General features: G+C 37.2%; 1 protein-coding gene across 1 annotated transcript; it reads left to right on the top strand.

The window, feature by feature from the left end:
• Positions 1-1,783: 1,783 nt before the first annotated feature.
• Positions 1,784-13,488, top strand: LOC100373101 (sodium/nucleoside cotransporter 1-like). The gene is made up of 12 exons (XM_085505883.1): positions 1,784-1,936; positions 2,457-2,740; positions 3,188-3,329; positions 3,590-3,781; positions 4,372-4,533; positions 7,063-7,325; positions 7,699-7,867; positions 8,193-8,369; positions 9,525-9,705; positions 12,660-12,760; positions 12,960-13,085; positions 13,204-13,488. The coding sequence occupies exons 1-12, from the start codon at positions 1,784-1,786 to the stop codon at positions 13,486-13,488; spliced, it is 2,235 nt and encodes a 744-aa protein (XP_085362009.1).
• The last annotated feature ends 6,138 nt before the right edge of the window (positions 13,489-19,626 follow it).

Raw genomic sequence — 19,626 nt, 5'->3', positions numbered from 1 at the left:
TAATTTTACGTCTCACCCAGTGACAGTTAGTATTTTTGTTATTTCTAAACGATATGGTGTTCATTGCATTGCATGTTATGTTTTAACTGTGACCGGTAATACATGTGGTACACGTGTTTCAGGAGATTAGTAGGCGACTACACGTGGTAGACGTTACTCGTGCCTGTAATTACCAACCGTATATGTACCGTTACAAACATTTAAATCGTGGTCTGCAAATCAGAGTTCAATGGTAAATTTAGCCTCGTCGTATAGTTTGCACTTGGCATTGACAATCATCAACCATTTGGCTCGGAATGTGGGTCATCCTCGTGTGGAGTTTATTGATATATATATATAATATATACGACGAATGTTTAATGCCCCTTCTCCCAGTCCCCCAATTATTTTTCTAAATTAGTGGATGTTCAAGTTGTTATTCAAGATTATAATTTATGCATAATTCACTGAAATAACCGATGTATTAGAAAAAATGATATTGCTTGGTCAGAAACGTGATTCCTTATCTCGAATTATTGAATGGCCTTGTATAACTTGAACACATCAGCAACTTCTTCAGATTTTATCATGGTAAAACTTAATTGATGAACCATAAACAGATAGTATTTACTCTGTTGGGTGTAATCGGTGTTTTTTCCTGCCTAATATGAGGATTTTTTTTTTGGGCCGTTTTTGTTACCAATGGCGATGGTGATGTTGTATTATTGCGCCTTGTGCGTAATTCCAACAACCGGGTCACGTGATCTATATGTGACCACAGCGCCCCTAAATTATGATGTCCGAATAGGTATCACGTGATTCTATTAAACATAATCGGTCATAATATTTAGTGTTTGCTTTGCTGTAAATCATTGAGAGCGTTTCTAGATTAGATTGCAAAATGAATATAAATTGCAAATTACAAATATTACACACGTGGAACGTATGTTTATTTGTTTAAATTTGGTCACACGGACATTAGGATATCATCTTGTTAAAACATCCATTTGGTGCACCACCATCAGAAAAGCATTGACCGTCATCATCATAATATAAATAATAATAATTAAGCACGTGTCGACGCAGACGACCAAGAGGACCCACTCTCGCAATTGTGTGAATGAATCCCCGATGATCAGTGTATAGTAATTTGTATTTGTGTAATTTGAGTCTGCTATTGGAGGGGAGTGTAGAAAACGTGTCGTATTTACTAGCATATTCTTTCTAGTAAGCCGTCTACACACATCATATGTAACTGAAAATAAACCTTGAAACTTTAGAAAAAGCGTGTTTCGAGCTTTAAAAAAGACCATTTCCACAGGAAAACTGCTCCTACCATGTAACAACTAATGCCAAAAAATACTAGACTAGACTGCCCCTTTTCTCTCACGAAATGCTGTGAATGTGTTGCGGTACACATTTTCGCATTTTTGTCTGTTTTGGAAGGCTCAGAAGTTTCGCGGTTTCACTTTCTTATAATCTTCCCAGGGGGTTGTGGCACACTCATTGTATATACTGCCCGCTCTATTTCTGGCGTTGACCGCCAAGTGTGACTTGAGTTACGGAACTACTGTAGAACTTTGGTCAATGATCACATAGATGCAATGTTGGTGACGTTGAACGTTTTTTGTGAATTGCTCGATCTTGTATAATGTCGAAATGCAAATAATGTAACGATGTACGTATCTGTCACAGATATTCTCGGACATCTGAAGAGAGTACATCATCACATCTTAGATCTTCAGCCTCGTCCACAGCTACGCCGATTGCGACCCAAGAGTACAGATCGACTGAGACTGAACCCATGAACGATATAGAAGAAAAGTTTTCTTGGAACGAGGAAGAGGCTGACTACGTGAAGGATATCACAGAAGGCACGTTATCTGGGAACGAGGATGATAACTTGGGAACCTTCACCGATATTTATGAAAGAGAATACAGTAATACATGCACAAAGGTGGGAATCGCGCGGTCGGATGAATTTGAAAACAATTAACTGTGACAACACTGTTATTGGAACACGTGGAACACTTTCGTTTAGAAATATAGACAAACTATCTCTCAGTCGATGATATCGAAAAAATATTCTCTCACCCCTAATACCGTGGTTACTTATTACAAATACATCCTAAAATGCTAAGCGAGGTGACGTCGTTGTAAAAGTGCGCCCTCTAATTGAACATTCTACATCCGCCCCTGACATCGCTGTTAGACTCACCGGTATGGCGGATCTAGAGTTTTGTGCGAAAAGGTCATTAACAGGTACATCTATTTGTATCCATAGTTACACAATCAAAAACATTGTAAAACCAAATGATGATCAGTCCTGAATACATTGTACCGTCATCTAAAGAGGTTAAAATACAAATTATACGATAAAGCTTTAATTTTTCGCCATTGACGTCATCAAATAATTTCTAGTGACGAAAATGAAACAATGTGCAGTATGCTAATTTGTGCATTTTTTTCTCTCGCAGTACACGAGCATTAGCGTCAGAAACGCGAGAGTATACTGTCGTCGCCACCGTGGACCAATAGTGTGCACTATACAGGCAGTTCTCGTTCTATCATATGCCGCTTATTTCATCTATGCGTGCTACTACGACTTCAACAATACGACAGAGCTCGTCGTCTTCACCATCCTCACTCTCTTGTACTTGTTGTACGCCCTCTTGCGAGACAAAAAGGGGGAGGTGATTTACGCGAAGTGCATGGTTCCGATTGGTGCTGTAATAGACAGTCATTGGAACATTTTGAAGTGGTCAGTGAAAACAAGCTTTCTGTCTTTTGATTTATTTTTACTCATTTACATGCGCATACAGTTATTAGTACGTACCAGTAATACAAAACGCGTGCTCGTATATCTTTCTCTCGATTTCACTAATTAAACAGCATGTACCGCAAGACCATAAACCAAAGTGCATAGCACATGAAATGTTATGCACAAACATGTCCTCTTTAAATTTGACTATAAATAAACCGAATTTATTGTAGCACTCCGATTATTACCTAACTATCAGAAATTAACTGCCTTAATTAATGGCCATTTTGTGCCAAACTAGATTTTGAAAAAAACAGTGACTAAATGCTAAAAATAGTTTCACTAAATAAAAAAGAAAGTTTCAATAACGCATGCGCACTTTAACATGAATATACATAAAGTATGATGTAATTTTTTTGTGCATATCTTTCACTATTCGCACCGCAGGGTTGTGTACGTACTGGTCTTTGGTGGGTTGACAATATTCATACTCATTGATACGCGCTACGCTCGGCAACAATTGATGTCAGTTGTGGGTTTCTGTACCATCCTTCTCTTTTGTTTCGTCTTCTCCAAAAATCCATCCAAAGTGAGTAGAGGAAAATTTTACAAATTATGTTGATTTGCTGGAATTTGCATATTTTTGCGATGTATTTTTTATTCAGCTTTGTATCGAACCCATCTATAAATTTGTGAAGTTGGGCTACCGCTATCGGTTAACATTTTTGTATAGCTTTCAATAAACTGTAACGATAAGTGGCGCCCCTATGACGTAAATAAGTTCCCAACCTACAGTCACGACCTCTGTGGCAATTCCTACTAATGTACACGTATTTGTTTTTATTCAAGGTTCGATGGCGTCCGGTTTTATGGGGTGTAATAATCCAATTTCTTCTTGGCGTGTTCATACTACGTACATATGTTGGATACGCATTGTTTGAGTGGCTGAGTTACGCCATCGCCTATTTCTTCACTTTTGTTGACTATGGTGCGGAGTTCGTCTTTGGGGAAGATTTCGAAGAGCATTATTTTGCGTTTAAAGTAAGAAATGTGTCATCTTCTTCTGAATCAATGAATACATCAACACGTTTAATTTGTATTGCAACATTCTATTCTCCTTTTCTATACAGGAGTCGTAATCGACACTTTCGAAAAATTCAAAGGATTTTAATTTTTCTGTCAATTGAACGTAGAAACCTATGTTGCATAGCGCAATATATGTGGAATACTCCCACCCCTACCTTGATCACGGGTGTATAAATGGCTTGACGAAGGATAGTGCATCGAAGACCCAGGCGTTATTATTGACAAGAACATTCCACACGTTATCAATTCCTTCACTAAGCCGTTGTACGTGTTGACGCGGATGACCAAATAAACAGACCTTGGATCTGGATAATATAGGGAATATATTATCATAGTTTCTAATTTAGGCCAATCTACGATAAATGATGGTCAACTGTTCTTTAGGTACATAGCAAAAAATATATTATACATGCTACATGCTGGCATCTCTGTGATCTATTTTCTGCGGTTTCGTCGAGAGGTCAGTTTCGACTAATCTGCTTCCATTCCCGCTAGCGATATGTTATTCGTCCCTGTGATGTTATACATGTCTGTTTCCATTGCAGGTGCTGCCAATCATCATCTATTTCAGTAGTGTCATTAACATACTCTACTACCTCGGTGTTATACAATTCACAGTAACTAAGATAGCGTGGATTATACAAAATACCATGACGACTTCGGCCGCCGAGTCGTTTAATGCTGCTGGTAATATATTCATTGGCCAGGTAAGAATGTAGATAGAACAAATTACTAATGATATGATTAAACATTTTGTGTCATAGGCTTATCCGTGGCTGATTATATAAAAACAACAAGACATCCGGTAAATACACTTGTTCTATAACATGCGCCCTCTAGTAGTGACGAGGCGCTTCTGTGACGTAGTTAGGTGGCACGAAAACCGCCATAGACCACTTTCCCAGAAGTAACAAAACTGGGGTGCAAAAATACTCCTGCTTTGTCATGGCGGAAAATATAAACATGTCAGTTTACTGATATTCGTCATTTTGACGCCACACAAGCGCCCGTCACTAGAGGGCGCGACACTGACTAATTACTTCTGCTTCATTGTACAATAACAGTTAGTCTCATGTTTTACATTTAAACAATAATGAACGACCCGACAACCCATAATGAGCGAAAGCTCACTTTGTGCCACATATATGCACGAGGCGTGAGCCGAGTACATATATGCATATATGGAGCACAAAGTGTGCTTGAGTCCATTATGGGTTGTCGGGGAGTTCATTATTGTTATTATTTTGTAGCGTTGTCAATACCAGGGGATTTGCTACCTCTAAAAAGCGAAAACAATTGGAGACAAATCTACAGTGGACGGAATAGTTTCACAGTGTCTGGCCCGTGAATCTGAATAATTTAAAATGTTTTTCTGGAAATTGTTTTCACAATCTCATATGGCAAACTAAGAAACTAGTTTAAATCCACCTGATTATATTATTGTATTGAACTCATTTACATTGCGAGTGAATGAGTGACTGATGTGTGGTGTGGAGTAGCATTACAGTGATCGCACTACACTGTACGCTAGATCGCCGCCGTGGTCCAGCTGGATCGACTGTGCGTAGGGGTGCGTACCCGGGGTACATGTACGTAGTTGCATCGTTACCCCATCCCACTAGTGTTTTCAAACAATCAAAGTAGATATTATTAGCAACTGTTCTGTCTGTGTAATAGTTATTTTAAATTCCACGGGAGGGCGGGGATTTGACGAATACTAAGAAGCCAAACGAAACTTACGGGCGTAGCGGGCAAACGAACATGACCGGAAAGCTAGTGGGTGTTAGCCATCCTAGAAGGAGAACCAACAGTGATTTTAATCTCACTGTATAAATAAACAGATACACACCTGAGAACACGGATACTTTCATTTATTTATGCAAACTGTGCCCGGACTGTTACATTTACCGAGAGTCAACGCCAAGGAAATACAAGTCACGTCGATCTCGTTTCACAAAACTGTACACAAAAACTGAACAAATTCATCTCTCTGTACTCTAGACATACATTGTACCCCATTTCGTTTATCGCATTTGCTTGGATAAATTATCCTTAGTTAACCTCACTTCATCAACACGATAGGGCGAACTAATCAGGAGGCCACCGGGACAGCGGCGGCAGTCGCGGAATCTAGAAGCGCGCGTACTAGATGGAACGCTTCGACCGAACGCGCGTTAGCGTACAAAGCAGACGACGATGCCCTCAAAATATTGTCTGATTTCGATATTGAAATCCGCTGTTATTGGTTATGGACCGTTTTATTTGATGCCGATTTTGGTATTTAATACTTGTTATCTAACAATTTCTCTTCTTTTTTAACAGTTTCTTGTTTATTCGTTTTCGACGAACAACATTGTATTCAATCCATGGGACAGGGCCTTGATGCTCAATAATGTACAGTAATACATTATCGCGAATAGAGGGGGGGCAAAGGTTATTTTCATTTTTCTGTTCTTACTACGTAAATTCAAAAAAATTAATTCCGTAATTCTGTAATCACAGGCTAGACGTACAACGTAATCGATCAAATATTTTTTTCGTACACTAAAAATGTGTCATTTTTCTCGGTACGTACAAAAATTTACATCCAAATAAAACAATCGTAAAGAATAATCCAGGGAAATTACATTATAGAAACTGTAAAACGACTAGATGACAAAATTCACTACAAAATTGAATGTCAAGACGTAAAAGACCCTCTAACCGAATGAAGAGCATTACGAGGGTAATATGCGCGTGCATCTATACACACGGCGCAGCAATGGCGGGGAATTTGAGCCGGAGAGCACTTCGGACCATTAAATGTTCTTTTTTTTAACACTGTAAACTGTAAAAACGTCTTTCTTTCCTTGTAAATTGTAAAACGCCCTTTTTATTTCCCGTAAAACCGTACCAGCTACCCCCTTGCCCCCCTCCGAATAATCTGCTGCAATGACGTCATAAAATTCACTGGTATTGATAATGCTATAATATAATTATATATATCCTTACAACGCATACTAATCACATCAAACAGGAATGATATTGAAGAACAAAAGTAATTGCTATGTAATTATCGGTACTTTTATTGGAAAAAATAAATAAATAAACAAATGTTTTTAGTGAGTTTGAAAGACTCACAAAGTGTTTTTGTATGGCACGCAAAGTTGTCTGGTAGAGAAAAAGACTCGGAAACCATCGGAAATTTCCATTGTATGGTTTTGGGTAGCGGGTTGACACCAGTTTTTCCCCCTCAGACGGAATCATTGTTATTGGTGCGGTCGTTCCTCGCCGACATGACTGTATCCGAACTACATGCTGTTATGACAGGGGGTTTCTCAACGATGTCCGCCGATGCTCTTGGTGTGTACCCACCACTGGGGATAGAAGCAGTGCATATTGTCGCGGCCTCTGTAATGTCAGCGCCAGCAGCTCTTGGAATATCCAAACTTTTCTACCCGGAAATGGAGAAAATCAAGCACATGAGTAATGATGAAGTCGCTGCAAAGATGGATAAATCGTGAGTAGATAGAGTTTAAAAATTACCCATAATGCCCTGTTCACTCGTGTTTCATGGTACGTATAATTATATATGAATACACTGTTCCAATAAATAGCGCCATCTAGCGATGAAGCAATTATGTGACGTAAGTGATTTCATAGCATCGATATAAAGTTTTGTGTCGATCTATTCTCAATGGCTAACAATTATAGAGTTGTGCATTTGAAAGATATTGCTTACACATCAACGTTACTTTGCTTCAACGCTTTTTTTAAAATTATGAGTCGTTTATTTGCCGATGTACAAATTCTTAGTTGGATTGTTGGAGGGTTTAATTTTACGTTTTTGCGCAGAACTTTATCTATTACAATATTAATTATATGTACACTAGAGACGCCATCAACGTGGTAGATGCTGCCGCTAGCGGCGCTACAATGGCCGTTTTGGTTGTCGGATTCATAGCCGCAAATCTCATTGCATTCGTATCAATACTTGCACTCTGCAATGGCTTCTTAGGGTGGTTTGGTGGAATGGTTGGAGTGGAGGATCTTACATTTCAGGTAACAAATATTATATATATTTTAGAAAAAGAGTTATTTGTTTTGGTGTTTTTTTTGTGACCCGAACGAATCCGATCTACTAGTATTGCCTGCCGCACCGAAAGTAAAACCTACACACATAATCGAGATAGAGTTATTGCGCCCTCAACGATGAATATTTAGTCTCAGTTTGTCGTTGAGGACGCAGTAACTCACATCAGCCGTATCATCCAGCCCAGTATTCGGCCCAGTCACGGTGAAGCAGAAAGTGTAAAAAAATACTATATTGTATGCAAATTATACGTCATCAGTCATAAACACATTTCTTTCTGTATTACCTCTCCAGTTAATCTGTTCATATGTCTTTATGCCGTTGGCGTTTTTGATTGGCGTGGAATGGGCGGATTGTCACCTTGTAGCTGAACTCATTGGATTGAAGATATTTATAAATGAATATGTGGCATACATAAGACTGGCTGAATTGATTGAAAATGGTGACAATGGCGTGGAACCCTCAATATCGGTAAATATAATTATAGGAACGTTATGAAGGTGGGATGACAGTGTCACATTATATAAGAATAAAGGGGTCTGAAATGCGGGTAGATTATTTGAAGAATAAATGGTCGATCAACAAACAATAACTCATAATGTTTACATAATATAGGAAAACATTTGAACATTGTCGTCACTTAGATGTGAAAAACTGGTAACCAAATAGGTGATTTTCTGTGAAACTGTGAGATCTCGCGAGTTGTGTTGAAAAACGCGAGCTGAACGCATGCCGCAAAAATCAAACGACTTGATTTTGAACTCAAATTTCTTTAATTTGTAGCTCACATCGAAAGGCAGATCTTTGACAGGGGAGTATTGCGTTTGAATACCATTACTTAATCGAAATTGACCATTATTAAATGCGTACAGCACATTATTAAGCATGGAAATACCCCCGAAAATACTTTCGCGCTTGTTGAATCCAACGCGATGTTTGTCGCCACTACGACGCTATGATCTAATGGTCCATTCCTCTAATCCCCAATTTTCGAAAGGGTAACCCCTAATCGTTGCGGTATTGTAGTTAGCGTTTTCTCGTGGGCAATGTCATCGTGGTCAAGCTTTTCTGTGTCACAGAGAATCCACGTAGACAACGAAGATTAAAAGGGGGCAATATGAATGGGTATTGTTTGGTATTTGTGTTCTATAGTAACAGTGTTTTATAATTATTTCAGTCGTTCATTGGATTTGGACCTCATAATAAATAAAAGCAAAAAAAGTATCGCGTTCTTTTGTTCCGAAAGTGTTACGTACTTGTTGGTCTAGACTTGTAAGCCATTAACTGATGGGCTTTCTCTACTTAGTGGGAAATAGTGGAAAAAATGTAAGAAAACATACGCAAATGAACTACTAGTATTTTAAAGAAATTCATGTTGGAGCATTATATTATAAAAATAAGAATTTCCTAATATTTCGGGTTAACCGTGTGTATCATTTTTAAATTTAAAGCTTAATATGTACTCGAATGAAATTATGTCGAAACCTTGTTTCCATAGGAACCAATGGTGAACGGCAAATACATCCCCATTGGTGAGTGTTTGTGTGTAATGTAGTTCGGCCACCACACCTTCTAAGAAACAGCATAAAATAATGCCACAAAAACTATGATGTACATTTGTTTTAGGACCGTTCTGAGGTCATTTCTACCTATATACTGTGTGGATTCGATAACATAAGTAGCATGGGAATGGTATTGGGGGCTATGTCATCGATGATACCGCACAGGAAAAGTGAGTTGTCGAAGATTATCACACGTGCATTGATAGCAGGGTCGTGCACGTGCTTCTCCACAGCCTGCATCGCAGGTGAGACAATAATATTTATCATTGTCGGAGACGAGTAGTTGTATGTATGGCGTTATTAAACATGAAAAGGCGCACAAAATAACAGCACAGGAAATAAAAGTACAACATTTGATATTGGATAAAATTCGATCACCGGTATGTCGACAACACACCTTTCTTTTATGTTGCGCCCTCTAACGATGAAGCGCTTCTACGTGACGTAAATGGATAAGGTGCAGGCAATGCCACTCAACAGCAACTTAGTGTTGGTATTTATTGTGTTTCATGGTTGCATACTGCCCTCATCAGGAGTATTATTATTATACTGCGGTACAAATGCCATGTCCACAGAACCTGTCTTGACTAACTTGGTAAACAATCAGTTTCAGTAGTTTTAATTGGTTCTGTGTATAAAGACTAAACTGCGCCGGCGTTGTTATCGGCCGCCATGTTACTTTAAAACATGCACACTTGCAGGAAATGAAAACATTTTGGGCCGCCTTAAACTAAATCGGCGTGGCGCCGGCTTATCTTGTTCATAAGCGTTTCAACGCCGGCGTAAAGGGCGGTAGTCGTCGCGCCACGCATGCGCGAGATATGTGGGTCTCATATAAACAAAGATGGCGACAGATCAACAGGTACAAAGTGAGACGTTACCAAACTTTGATTAGTTATTTTTAAGGTGATTGGAAGTTATCGAAGGAGTCACCGGCGGTAATTAGTACAAGTCGCACCAAGGGCAAACCTCATACTTGTGATTTCCAATGTTTATCAACACAAATGTCCCACATGCGCGGAGCGATGACTGCCGCCCTTTAACTATAAAAGCTAGTCTCCAAACTGGTTTTTTGGCGCACGTGTGAACACGGTATATTAGTCTCTCGCCGGCCGCAGTCGGATCGTCGGCCACCTGGGGAAGAGTTTCAGTCGTGCAGCGGCATGAGATTATACCAGAGTCTATAAACTGAATACATTAGTTTTATTATTTCTTTACACTAGGTCTGTTATACAACGGTTACGATTACCAGACTTAATTGCCATAACAAAGGAAGGCGTAACTGGTCACGTGATACCTGGACAGCAAGGTTCACTCGGGACTTCGACATGATCCAAGAAATCGGCCGCAAAATAGAAAGTTTGCATATATGAATATATGAAATGTATTACAACTGCAGAGAATTGTTATATAGTAAATCCATTTGCAGAACAATATTACTATCTTTGGAATTATTATAGACGTTTTACTTCTTGTTTGGTTGTGCTAAGAAATTTTAAAGAAGTTTGTATTAATAAAAATAGTTATCTTCATTCGAATATCATTTTAAATATTTGTTTTGACATGTTTGTTCACAGTTAGCATAAATCCATGTGATGGGTTGGTGGTCACATTTTCAACGTGTCAACAGTCCGTTTCTAGGCAATCTCTTTAGCATTTACACGTATTTTTTTAATAATAGTTGTTGTTCATTTTGTACATAACTGACATAATATTCCATTACTCTGTGATCAAAATGAAAAAAAAAAGAAAAAAAAAAAAGCTAATGAAACGAAGACGACAATGCCAGCGATTCATTGCTCAGATACACACTGTTTTACGTGCAAAAATAACATACGTTGACTCGTCCGCGTGATGATTTCCAGACAACACGTGACATTCCATGTCAAAGGTAACATTTCCCGGGTTTGACTGAACCGAATAACACACATTGGCACGTATCAAACCGAACCGTCTTTTGCGCAATTGGGCATTATTTCGGAATAATCAGTACAATCAGCTCACTTAGAATGCAACATGTCAACTCGTTAAGGAGTCGAAGCACACATTTATAATAACATGGAAACCTTCCCTGATATGCAGGGTATTATTTTGGGAGTTGTCACGCTCCGTAATTATATAAGATATGAATTCCGTTCACTGTTCGACTATAGGGGTAAAATTGTAAAATTGACTTTAACAGAATATTGCCACATCTACCGTAAACAGTACGATAACCAGCTGACTACGCCATGTTGTCCATCATTATGAAACCCGCCACCCCTTCCTCGACTAAGTGGTATACCCTACGCGGCGGCGTGAACTTTCGGCCAATCAGAATGCGTTAATCAAGAGCGTCATTGTTTATACTGAGAACCACGAAATCGAACACTCGAACAGAAAGAGCGACATTGCGTTTTCGCTGGTTCCCGGCGTCCTTTGCGAATGGCAGGTAGGACGCAGGTAACTAGTAATCGCCATATTGTTCCATTTGGGCCGGTTTTCCGGCCGGAAGGCACGTGACTGAGTGACGTAATTTGAAAACTTTCCAAGTTCCGTTCTGCGTAAACGTGTCTGTAATACTACAATAAAGCCATGCTCATACATACTGCCTGCTTAGATTTACAGATTTGATATGTTCTATGCAAATTTATAACAAAAGAAACAGTTTTTTTTTATTCGCCCAACTTTCGAAAGCAAAAGGAAACCCCTGAACGGCCACGAGCGCAAGCGCTGACGTCAGGTAACTAAGGGAAATGGAACAAGCAACGAGAAAGTGATGTACCAATCAGAATGCCAGAACCGTTACTAGTTACCGGCCTCTTGTGGCTTGGTACCATGACACTTGAGGCGGGAACCAGCCAACATTGCGTTTTGCACATCGCAACACACTGTATTTTGCGTCAGCTGTTACGTGTTTATGTCGAGCTAAACTCTACACAGCACCGTATCACAATTGATTCTTTGTTATTATCTCAATATTCTGAATTAGAAAACATTATCCGCGATTGGAATGGATACAGTTCAGAGTTCACCGTTACGTCTTCTTGCCGATAAATACGCAGTAAGTAACTTGGCATGCACCTACCATTCGGTGTTACGTTTAAACAACATGCGTTACGTTGTTTTACACCAATGTATTTTAATAACAATATTATTACAGTATAATTCTGAGCAGTTTATATTTTTAAAATCATGTATTGTGTTATTTTATTTATAGCATGGCGATTGTTTACACGTATCAAAACAAAGAGTGGGTTAACATGGCAATCCAGAATGTGTAAACTACTATGGCCTTATACTTTGGTCACAATGAATATTGTAAGTATATTTCAATATATGCATCATACTTTCGCATAAACTAGGGCTTTCGATTGACGCCATAGCTACGTAACATCCGGTCTACTGTACAGCGTCAACAACACTGATAACACAGTATGAAAACATTCACTCGTTGTATAACACTGTTCCGCAAGAACTTTTATCATAAATGTACGTTCATACTTTTGTACGTTGACAGGGCAAATATGGAATATTAAAACTTGATAAATATATCAACTTGTTCTATTATGACTTGAAAGTCTCGATAAAGAACGGGGAGTGTGTCTTCTCACTGGTTCCTAATCACAGAGCTAAGTGTTTCAAAGTAAGTAAAACTATTTATTCAACACGAAACCACGACACGTGTACAATTTACTGTGAAAACTACACATACCAAGTCAAGCAATGTGGTAAACATTCGTTGTGTTTTACGTTTTTTGCAGAAATCGTTTCACTTCAGGACACAAGACGCTGAAGAGTTACGTACATATGTGAATATGATTAGCGACATGATAGAGCTTGCAAAACTCGGAGAGAAAGAAAACACCAAGTTTACATCACGTGATAGGAGTTTCGCCGGTAGTGACGTCACATCGTTTGAAAACTTTGACGTGTTTCAATTGATGGATGCAATCAATTCGATCGATGACGTTTTAGACAATGACGAAGATGAAACTCGACATAATGACGTCACAAATCAGGGGTCAGGTGAGACATTTGAGGACTGAGTTTTTCTGTCATGGAACCAATATCAATCCAAGATAGAGGTCGATGAAATAAGATTGTTGTACAGCGCCATCTAGTGGTCAGGAAAGGAAACATATGAATGATGTTCAAATCAAGATTTTTATAGATGTGCCTTTCTCTTTTGAATGCAGAAACAACAATAACAATGAAGAAAAGTGTATGGAAACGTATGGGAAAGGCTATTCGAAATGTTTTCAGAAAAAACTGTAAGTTCTCATATTTATTATATTTTTATTATTCTTACACAGTTATCATTTGAAATGTCTCGTTGTACAGAAGACACGTGTAAATAAACATTACGGTTTCTGTAATTACATTTTTTGTAAATAATCATTCTAATTACTACATCTGTTATTTTATAAAATTTTTAATTTGTTTTAATTTTATTTTTATTTTTTAGGAATTGGTGTTTGTTACCAGATACTTGGCTGTAAACCCAGAAATTTGACTGGAGTAGTTTGTGGTCGGCAATTCACTTTTGTTCATTGGACTTTATATGACGACTGTAGTTTTGACTATACAGTAGATTTCATGTGTTTTTAAATTGATGAATTAATTTTTATGTAAATTAAAGATATATATATTTCCAACTAAAATTATATAATCGTGGTTGTGTGATTGTGTTTTCTTCGTCTCAAGTGTTTTGTCTCTTAATTGCAATTGCATATGGCGACTGCGTGATAACACCCGGATGTAGGACATGTGTAGATAATATCGATTCCCAAAAGGCACCTTCTGGTGACGAATCTATTCTGCGACGTAAATGAAGAATAGAATGAACATATGTATTATAAAATAACAATAAGTCACTGGTTGGTGATCGGTGTGTAAATAAAAAAAAATACTCCGAGCTTGTAACGTATTAGTTGTAAGTAAATAATCATGCCATCCAGGCTTGTAACGAATCTAGTATAAAAATAAATATTACTACGCCATGCTTGTAACGTACGAGTTATATGTGAATAAATATGCTGTACTTGTAACGTACCTAGTAAATAAATAAGAATACGTCGTGCTTGTAACGTACGAGTTATAAGTAAATAAATATGCCGTATTTCTAACGAATGTAGTAAATAAATATAAATACCCCGTGCTTGTAACGTACGAGTTGTGAGTAAATAAATTCGCCGTGCTTGTAACGTATCTAGTAAATAAATATAAATGCGCCGTGCTTGTAACGTACGAGTTATAAGTAAATAAATACACCATACTTGTAACGTATCTAGTAAATAAATATAAATATTCCGTGCTTGTAACGTATCTAGTAAATAAATATAAATGCGCCGTGCTTGTAACGTACGAGTTATAAGTAAATAAATACGCCGTGCTTGTAATGTGTCTAGTATATAAATATAAATGCGCCGTGCTTGTAACGAGCGAGTTATAAGTAAATAAATACGCCGTCCTTGAAACGTATCTAGTAAATAAATATAAATGCGCCGTGTTTGTAACGTACGAGTTGTGAGTAAATAAATACGTCGTCCTTGTAACGTATCTAGTAAATAAATAGAAATGCGCCGTGCTTGTAACGAGCGAGTTATAAGTAAATAAATACACCATACTTCTAACGTATCTAGTAAATAAATATAAATATTCCGTGCTTGTAACGTATCTAGTAAATAAATATAAATGCGCCGTGCTTGTAACGTACGAGTTATAAGTAAATACACACACTTGTTGGTGATTGGCGTGTAAATAAAAAAAATACGCCGAGCTTGTAACGTATTAGTTGTAAGTAAATAATCATGCCATCCATGCTTGTAACGAATCTAGTATAAAAATAAATATTACTACGCCATGCTTGTAACGTACGAGTTATATGTGAATAAATATGCTGTACTTGTAACGTACCTAGTAAATAAATAAATAAGAATACGTCGTGCTTGTAACGTACGAGTTATAAGTAAATAAATATGCCGTATTTCTAACGAATGTAGTAAATAAATATAAATACCCCGTGCTTGTAACGTACGAGTTATGAGTAAATAAATTCGCCGTGCTTGTAACGTATCTAGTAAATAAATATAAATGCGCCGTGCTTGTAACGTACGAGTTATAAGTAAATAAATACACCATACTTGTAACGTATCTAGTAAATAAACATAAATATTCCGTGCTTGTAACGTATCTAGTAAATAAATATAAATGCGCCGTGCTTGTAACGTACGAGTTATAAGTAAATACACACACTTGTTGGTGATCGGCGTGTAAATAAAAAAAATACGCCGAGCTTGTAACGTATTAGTTGTAAGTAAATAATCATGCCATCCATGCTTGTAACGAATCTAGTATAAAAATAAATATTAATACGCCATGCTTGTAACGTACGAGTTATATGTAAATAAATATGCTGTACTTGTAACGTATCTATTAAATTAATATGAATACGTCGTGCTTGTAACATACGAGTTATAAGTAAATAAATATGCCGTGTTTCTAACGAATGTAGTAAATAAATATAAATACCCCGTGCTTGTAACGTACGAGCTATAAGTAAATAAATACGCCGTGCTTGTAACGTATCTAGTAAATAAAGATAAATACACCGTGCTTGTAACGTACAAGTTACAAGTAAATAAATACGCCGTGCTTGTAACGTATCTAGTAAATAAATATAAATGCGCCGTGCTTGTAACGTACGAGTTGTGAGTAAATAAATACGCCGTCCCTGTAACGTATCTAGTAAATGAATATAAATGCGCCGTGTTTGTAACGAGAGAGTTATAAGTAAATAAGTACGCCATACTTGTAACGTATCTAGTAAATAAACATAAATGTGCCGTGCTTGTAACGTACGAGCTATAAGTAAATAAATACGCCTTGCTTGTAACGTATCTAGTAAATAAATATAAATGCGCCGTGCTTGTAACGAGCGAGTTATAAGAAAATAAATACGCCATACTTGTAACGTAGCTAGTAAATAAAATATAAATATGCCGTGCTTCTAACGTATCTAGTAATTAAATATAAATGCGCTTTACTTGTATCGTAGGAGTAAATAAATACGCCGTGCTTGTAACGTATCTAGTATATAAATATAAATGCGCCGTGCTTGTAACGAGCGAGTTATAAGTAAATATATACGCCATACTTGTAACGTATCTAGTAAATAAATATAAATACTCCGTGCTTGTTAGGTATCTATTAAATAAATATAAATGCGCCGAAACTTATTACATTCGTATGAAAAATAACGTACACATTTGAAAAAAACGGGGCCGAAACACCCGTGTTTGAAACGTCAACACCGGAAAGTCCGCGGCCAATACGTCCTGAATATGTACGGAGTGGAAAATGGTTTCCGACACTTCCGTCAAACATATTTGTAAGCTTGGTCAAGTTTATTAGAAGTTTCGAAAACACCCCGGTGTCAGATCCATCCATCTACATCATGGTTGTTAAAAAGATATAGTTTCTTCCATTTTTTATATTCGTATTTTTACAGGAGAAAACAAAACAAGTTATCAATTCCGCTCATTGTTCGAATATTGGTACACAATTACTGTCATTTATAACAGAATATTGCCGCATCTACCGTTACCAGCACGATAACCAGCTGGTTATGCCATGTTGTTCATCATTATGGAACCCGCCACCCCTTCCTAGGCCAAGTGGTATACCCTACGCGACGGCGTGAACTTTCGGCCAATCAGAATGCGTGAAACCAGAGCGTCATTGTTTATACTTGGAACCACGAAATAGAACACTTGAACAGAAAGAGCGACATTGCGTTTTGCACATCGACACTTACTGTCTTTTGCGTCAGCTGTTACGTGTTTATTTCGCGCTAAACTCCCCACATCACCGTATCACAGTTGATTCTTTGTTATTATCTTAATAATCTGCATTAGAAAATATTATCCGCGCTCGGAATGGATACTGTTCAGAGTTCACCGTCACGTCTTCTTGCCGATAAATACACAGTAAGTAACTTGACGTGCCCGTATCATTCGGCGTTACGTTTAAACAACATGTGTTACGTTGTTTTACACCAATGTATTTTAATAACAATATTATTACAGTATAATTCTGAGCAGTTTATATATTTAAAATCATGTCTTGTATTATTTTATTTATAGCATGGCGATTGTTTACACGTAGGCAATATCAAAACAAAGAGTGGGTTAACATGGCAACCCAGAATGTGTAAACTACTATGGCCTTATACTTTGGTCACAATGAAAATTGTAAGTAGATTTATATATATGCATCATACTATCGCTTAACTTGGGGCTTTGGATTGACGTCATAGCTACGTAATATCCGGTCTACTGTACAGTGTCAGCAACACTGATAACACAGTATCAAAACATTCAGTCGTTGCATAACACTGTTCCGTATTAAATGTTATCATACATTTACGTTCATACTTTTTTATTTTGACAGGGCAAATATGGAATATTAAAACTTGATAAATATATCAACTTGTTCTATTATGATTTGAACGTCTCGACGAAGAACGGGAAGTGTGTCTTCTCACTGGTTCCTAATCACAGAGCTAAGTGTTTCAAAGTAAGTAAAACTATTTATTCAACACGAAACCACGACACGTGTACAATTTACTGTGAAAACTACACATACCAAGTCAAGCAATGTGGTAAACATTCGTTGTGTTTTACGTTTTTTGCAGAAATCGTTTCACTTCAGGACACAAGACGCTGAAGAGTTACGTACATATGTGAATATGATTAGCGACATGATAGAGCTTGCAAAACTCGGAAAGAAAGAAAACATCAAGTTTACATCACGTGACAGGAGTTTCGCCGGCAGTGACGTCACATCGTTTGAAAACTTTGACGTGTTTCAATTGATGGATGCAATCAATTTGATCGATGACGTTTTGGACAATGACGAAGATGAAACTCGACATAATGACGTCACAAATCAGGGGTCAGGTGAGACATTTGAGGACTGAGTTTTTCTGTCATGGAACCAATATCAATCCAAGATAGAGGTCGATGAAATAAGATTGTTGTACAGCGCCATCTAGTGGTCAGGAATGGAAACATATGAATGATGTTCAAATCAAGATTTTTATAGATGTGCCTTTCTCTTTTGAATGCAGAAACAACAATAACAATAAAGAAAAGTGTATGGAAACGTATGGGAAAGGCTATTCGAAATGTTTTCAGAAAAAACTGTAAGTTCTCATATTTATTATATTTTTATTATTCTTACACAGTTATCATTTGAAATGTCTCGTTGTACAGAAGACACGTGTAAATAAACATTACGGTTTCTGTAATTACATTTTTTATAAATAATCATTCTAATTACTACATCTGTTATTTTATAAAATTTTTAATTTGTTTTAATTTTATTTTTATTTTTAGGAATTGGTGTTTGTTACCAGATACTTGGCTGTAAACCCAGAAATTTGACTGGAGTAGTTTGTGGTCGGCAATTCACTTTTGTTCATTGGACTTTATATGACGACTGTAGTTTTGACTATACAGTAGATTTCATGTGTTTTTAAATTGATGAATTAATTTTTATGTAAATTAAAGATATATATATTTCCAACTAAAATTATATAATCGTGGTTGTGTGATTGTGTTTTCTTCGTCTCAAGTGTTTTGTCTCTTAATTGCAATTGCATATGGCGACTGCGTGATAACACCCGGATGTAGGACATGCGTAGATAATATCGATTCCCAAAAGGCACCTTCTGGTGACGAATCTATTCCGCGACGTAAATGAAGAATAGAATGAACATATGTATTATAAAATAACAATAAGTCACTGGTTGGTGATCGGTGTGTAAATAAAAAAAAATACTCCGAGCTTGTAACGTATTAGTTGTAAGTAAATAATCATGCCATCCAGGCTTGTAACGAATCTAGTATAAAAATAAATATTACTACGCCATGCTTGTAACGTACGAGTTATATGTGAATAAATATGCTGTACTTGTAACGTACCTAGTAAATAAATAAGAATACGTCGTGCTTGTAACGTACGAGTTATAAGTAAATAAATATGCCGTATTTCTAACGAATGTAGTAAATAAATATAAATACCCCGTGCTTGTAACGTACGAGTTGTGAGTAAATAAATTCGCCGTGTTTGTAACGTATCTAGTAAATAAATATAAATGCGCCGTGCTTGTAACGTACGAG

This window comes from Saccoglossus kowalevskii, chromosome 12, assembly GCF_978046115.1.
Source record: "Saccoglossus kowalevskii chromosome 12, keSacKowa6.1, whole genome shotgun sequence".
NCBI classification, from domain to species: domain Eukaryota; kingdom Metazoa; phylum Hemichordata; class Enteropneusta; family Harrimaniidae; genus Saccoglossus; species Saccoglossus kowalevskii.
The sequence above is the reverse complement of the archived record's forward strand: the minus strand, read 5'-3'. Positions and strand labels throughout refer to the sequence as shown.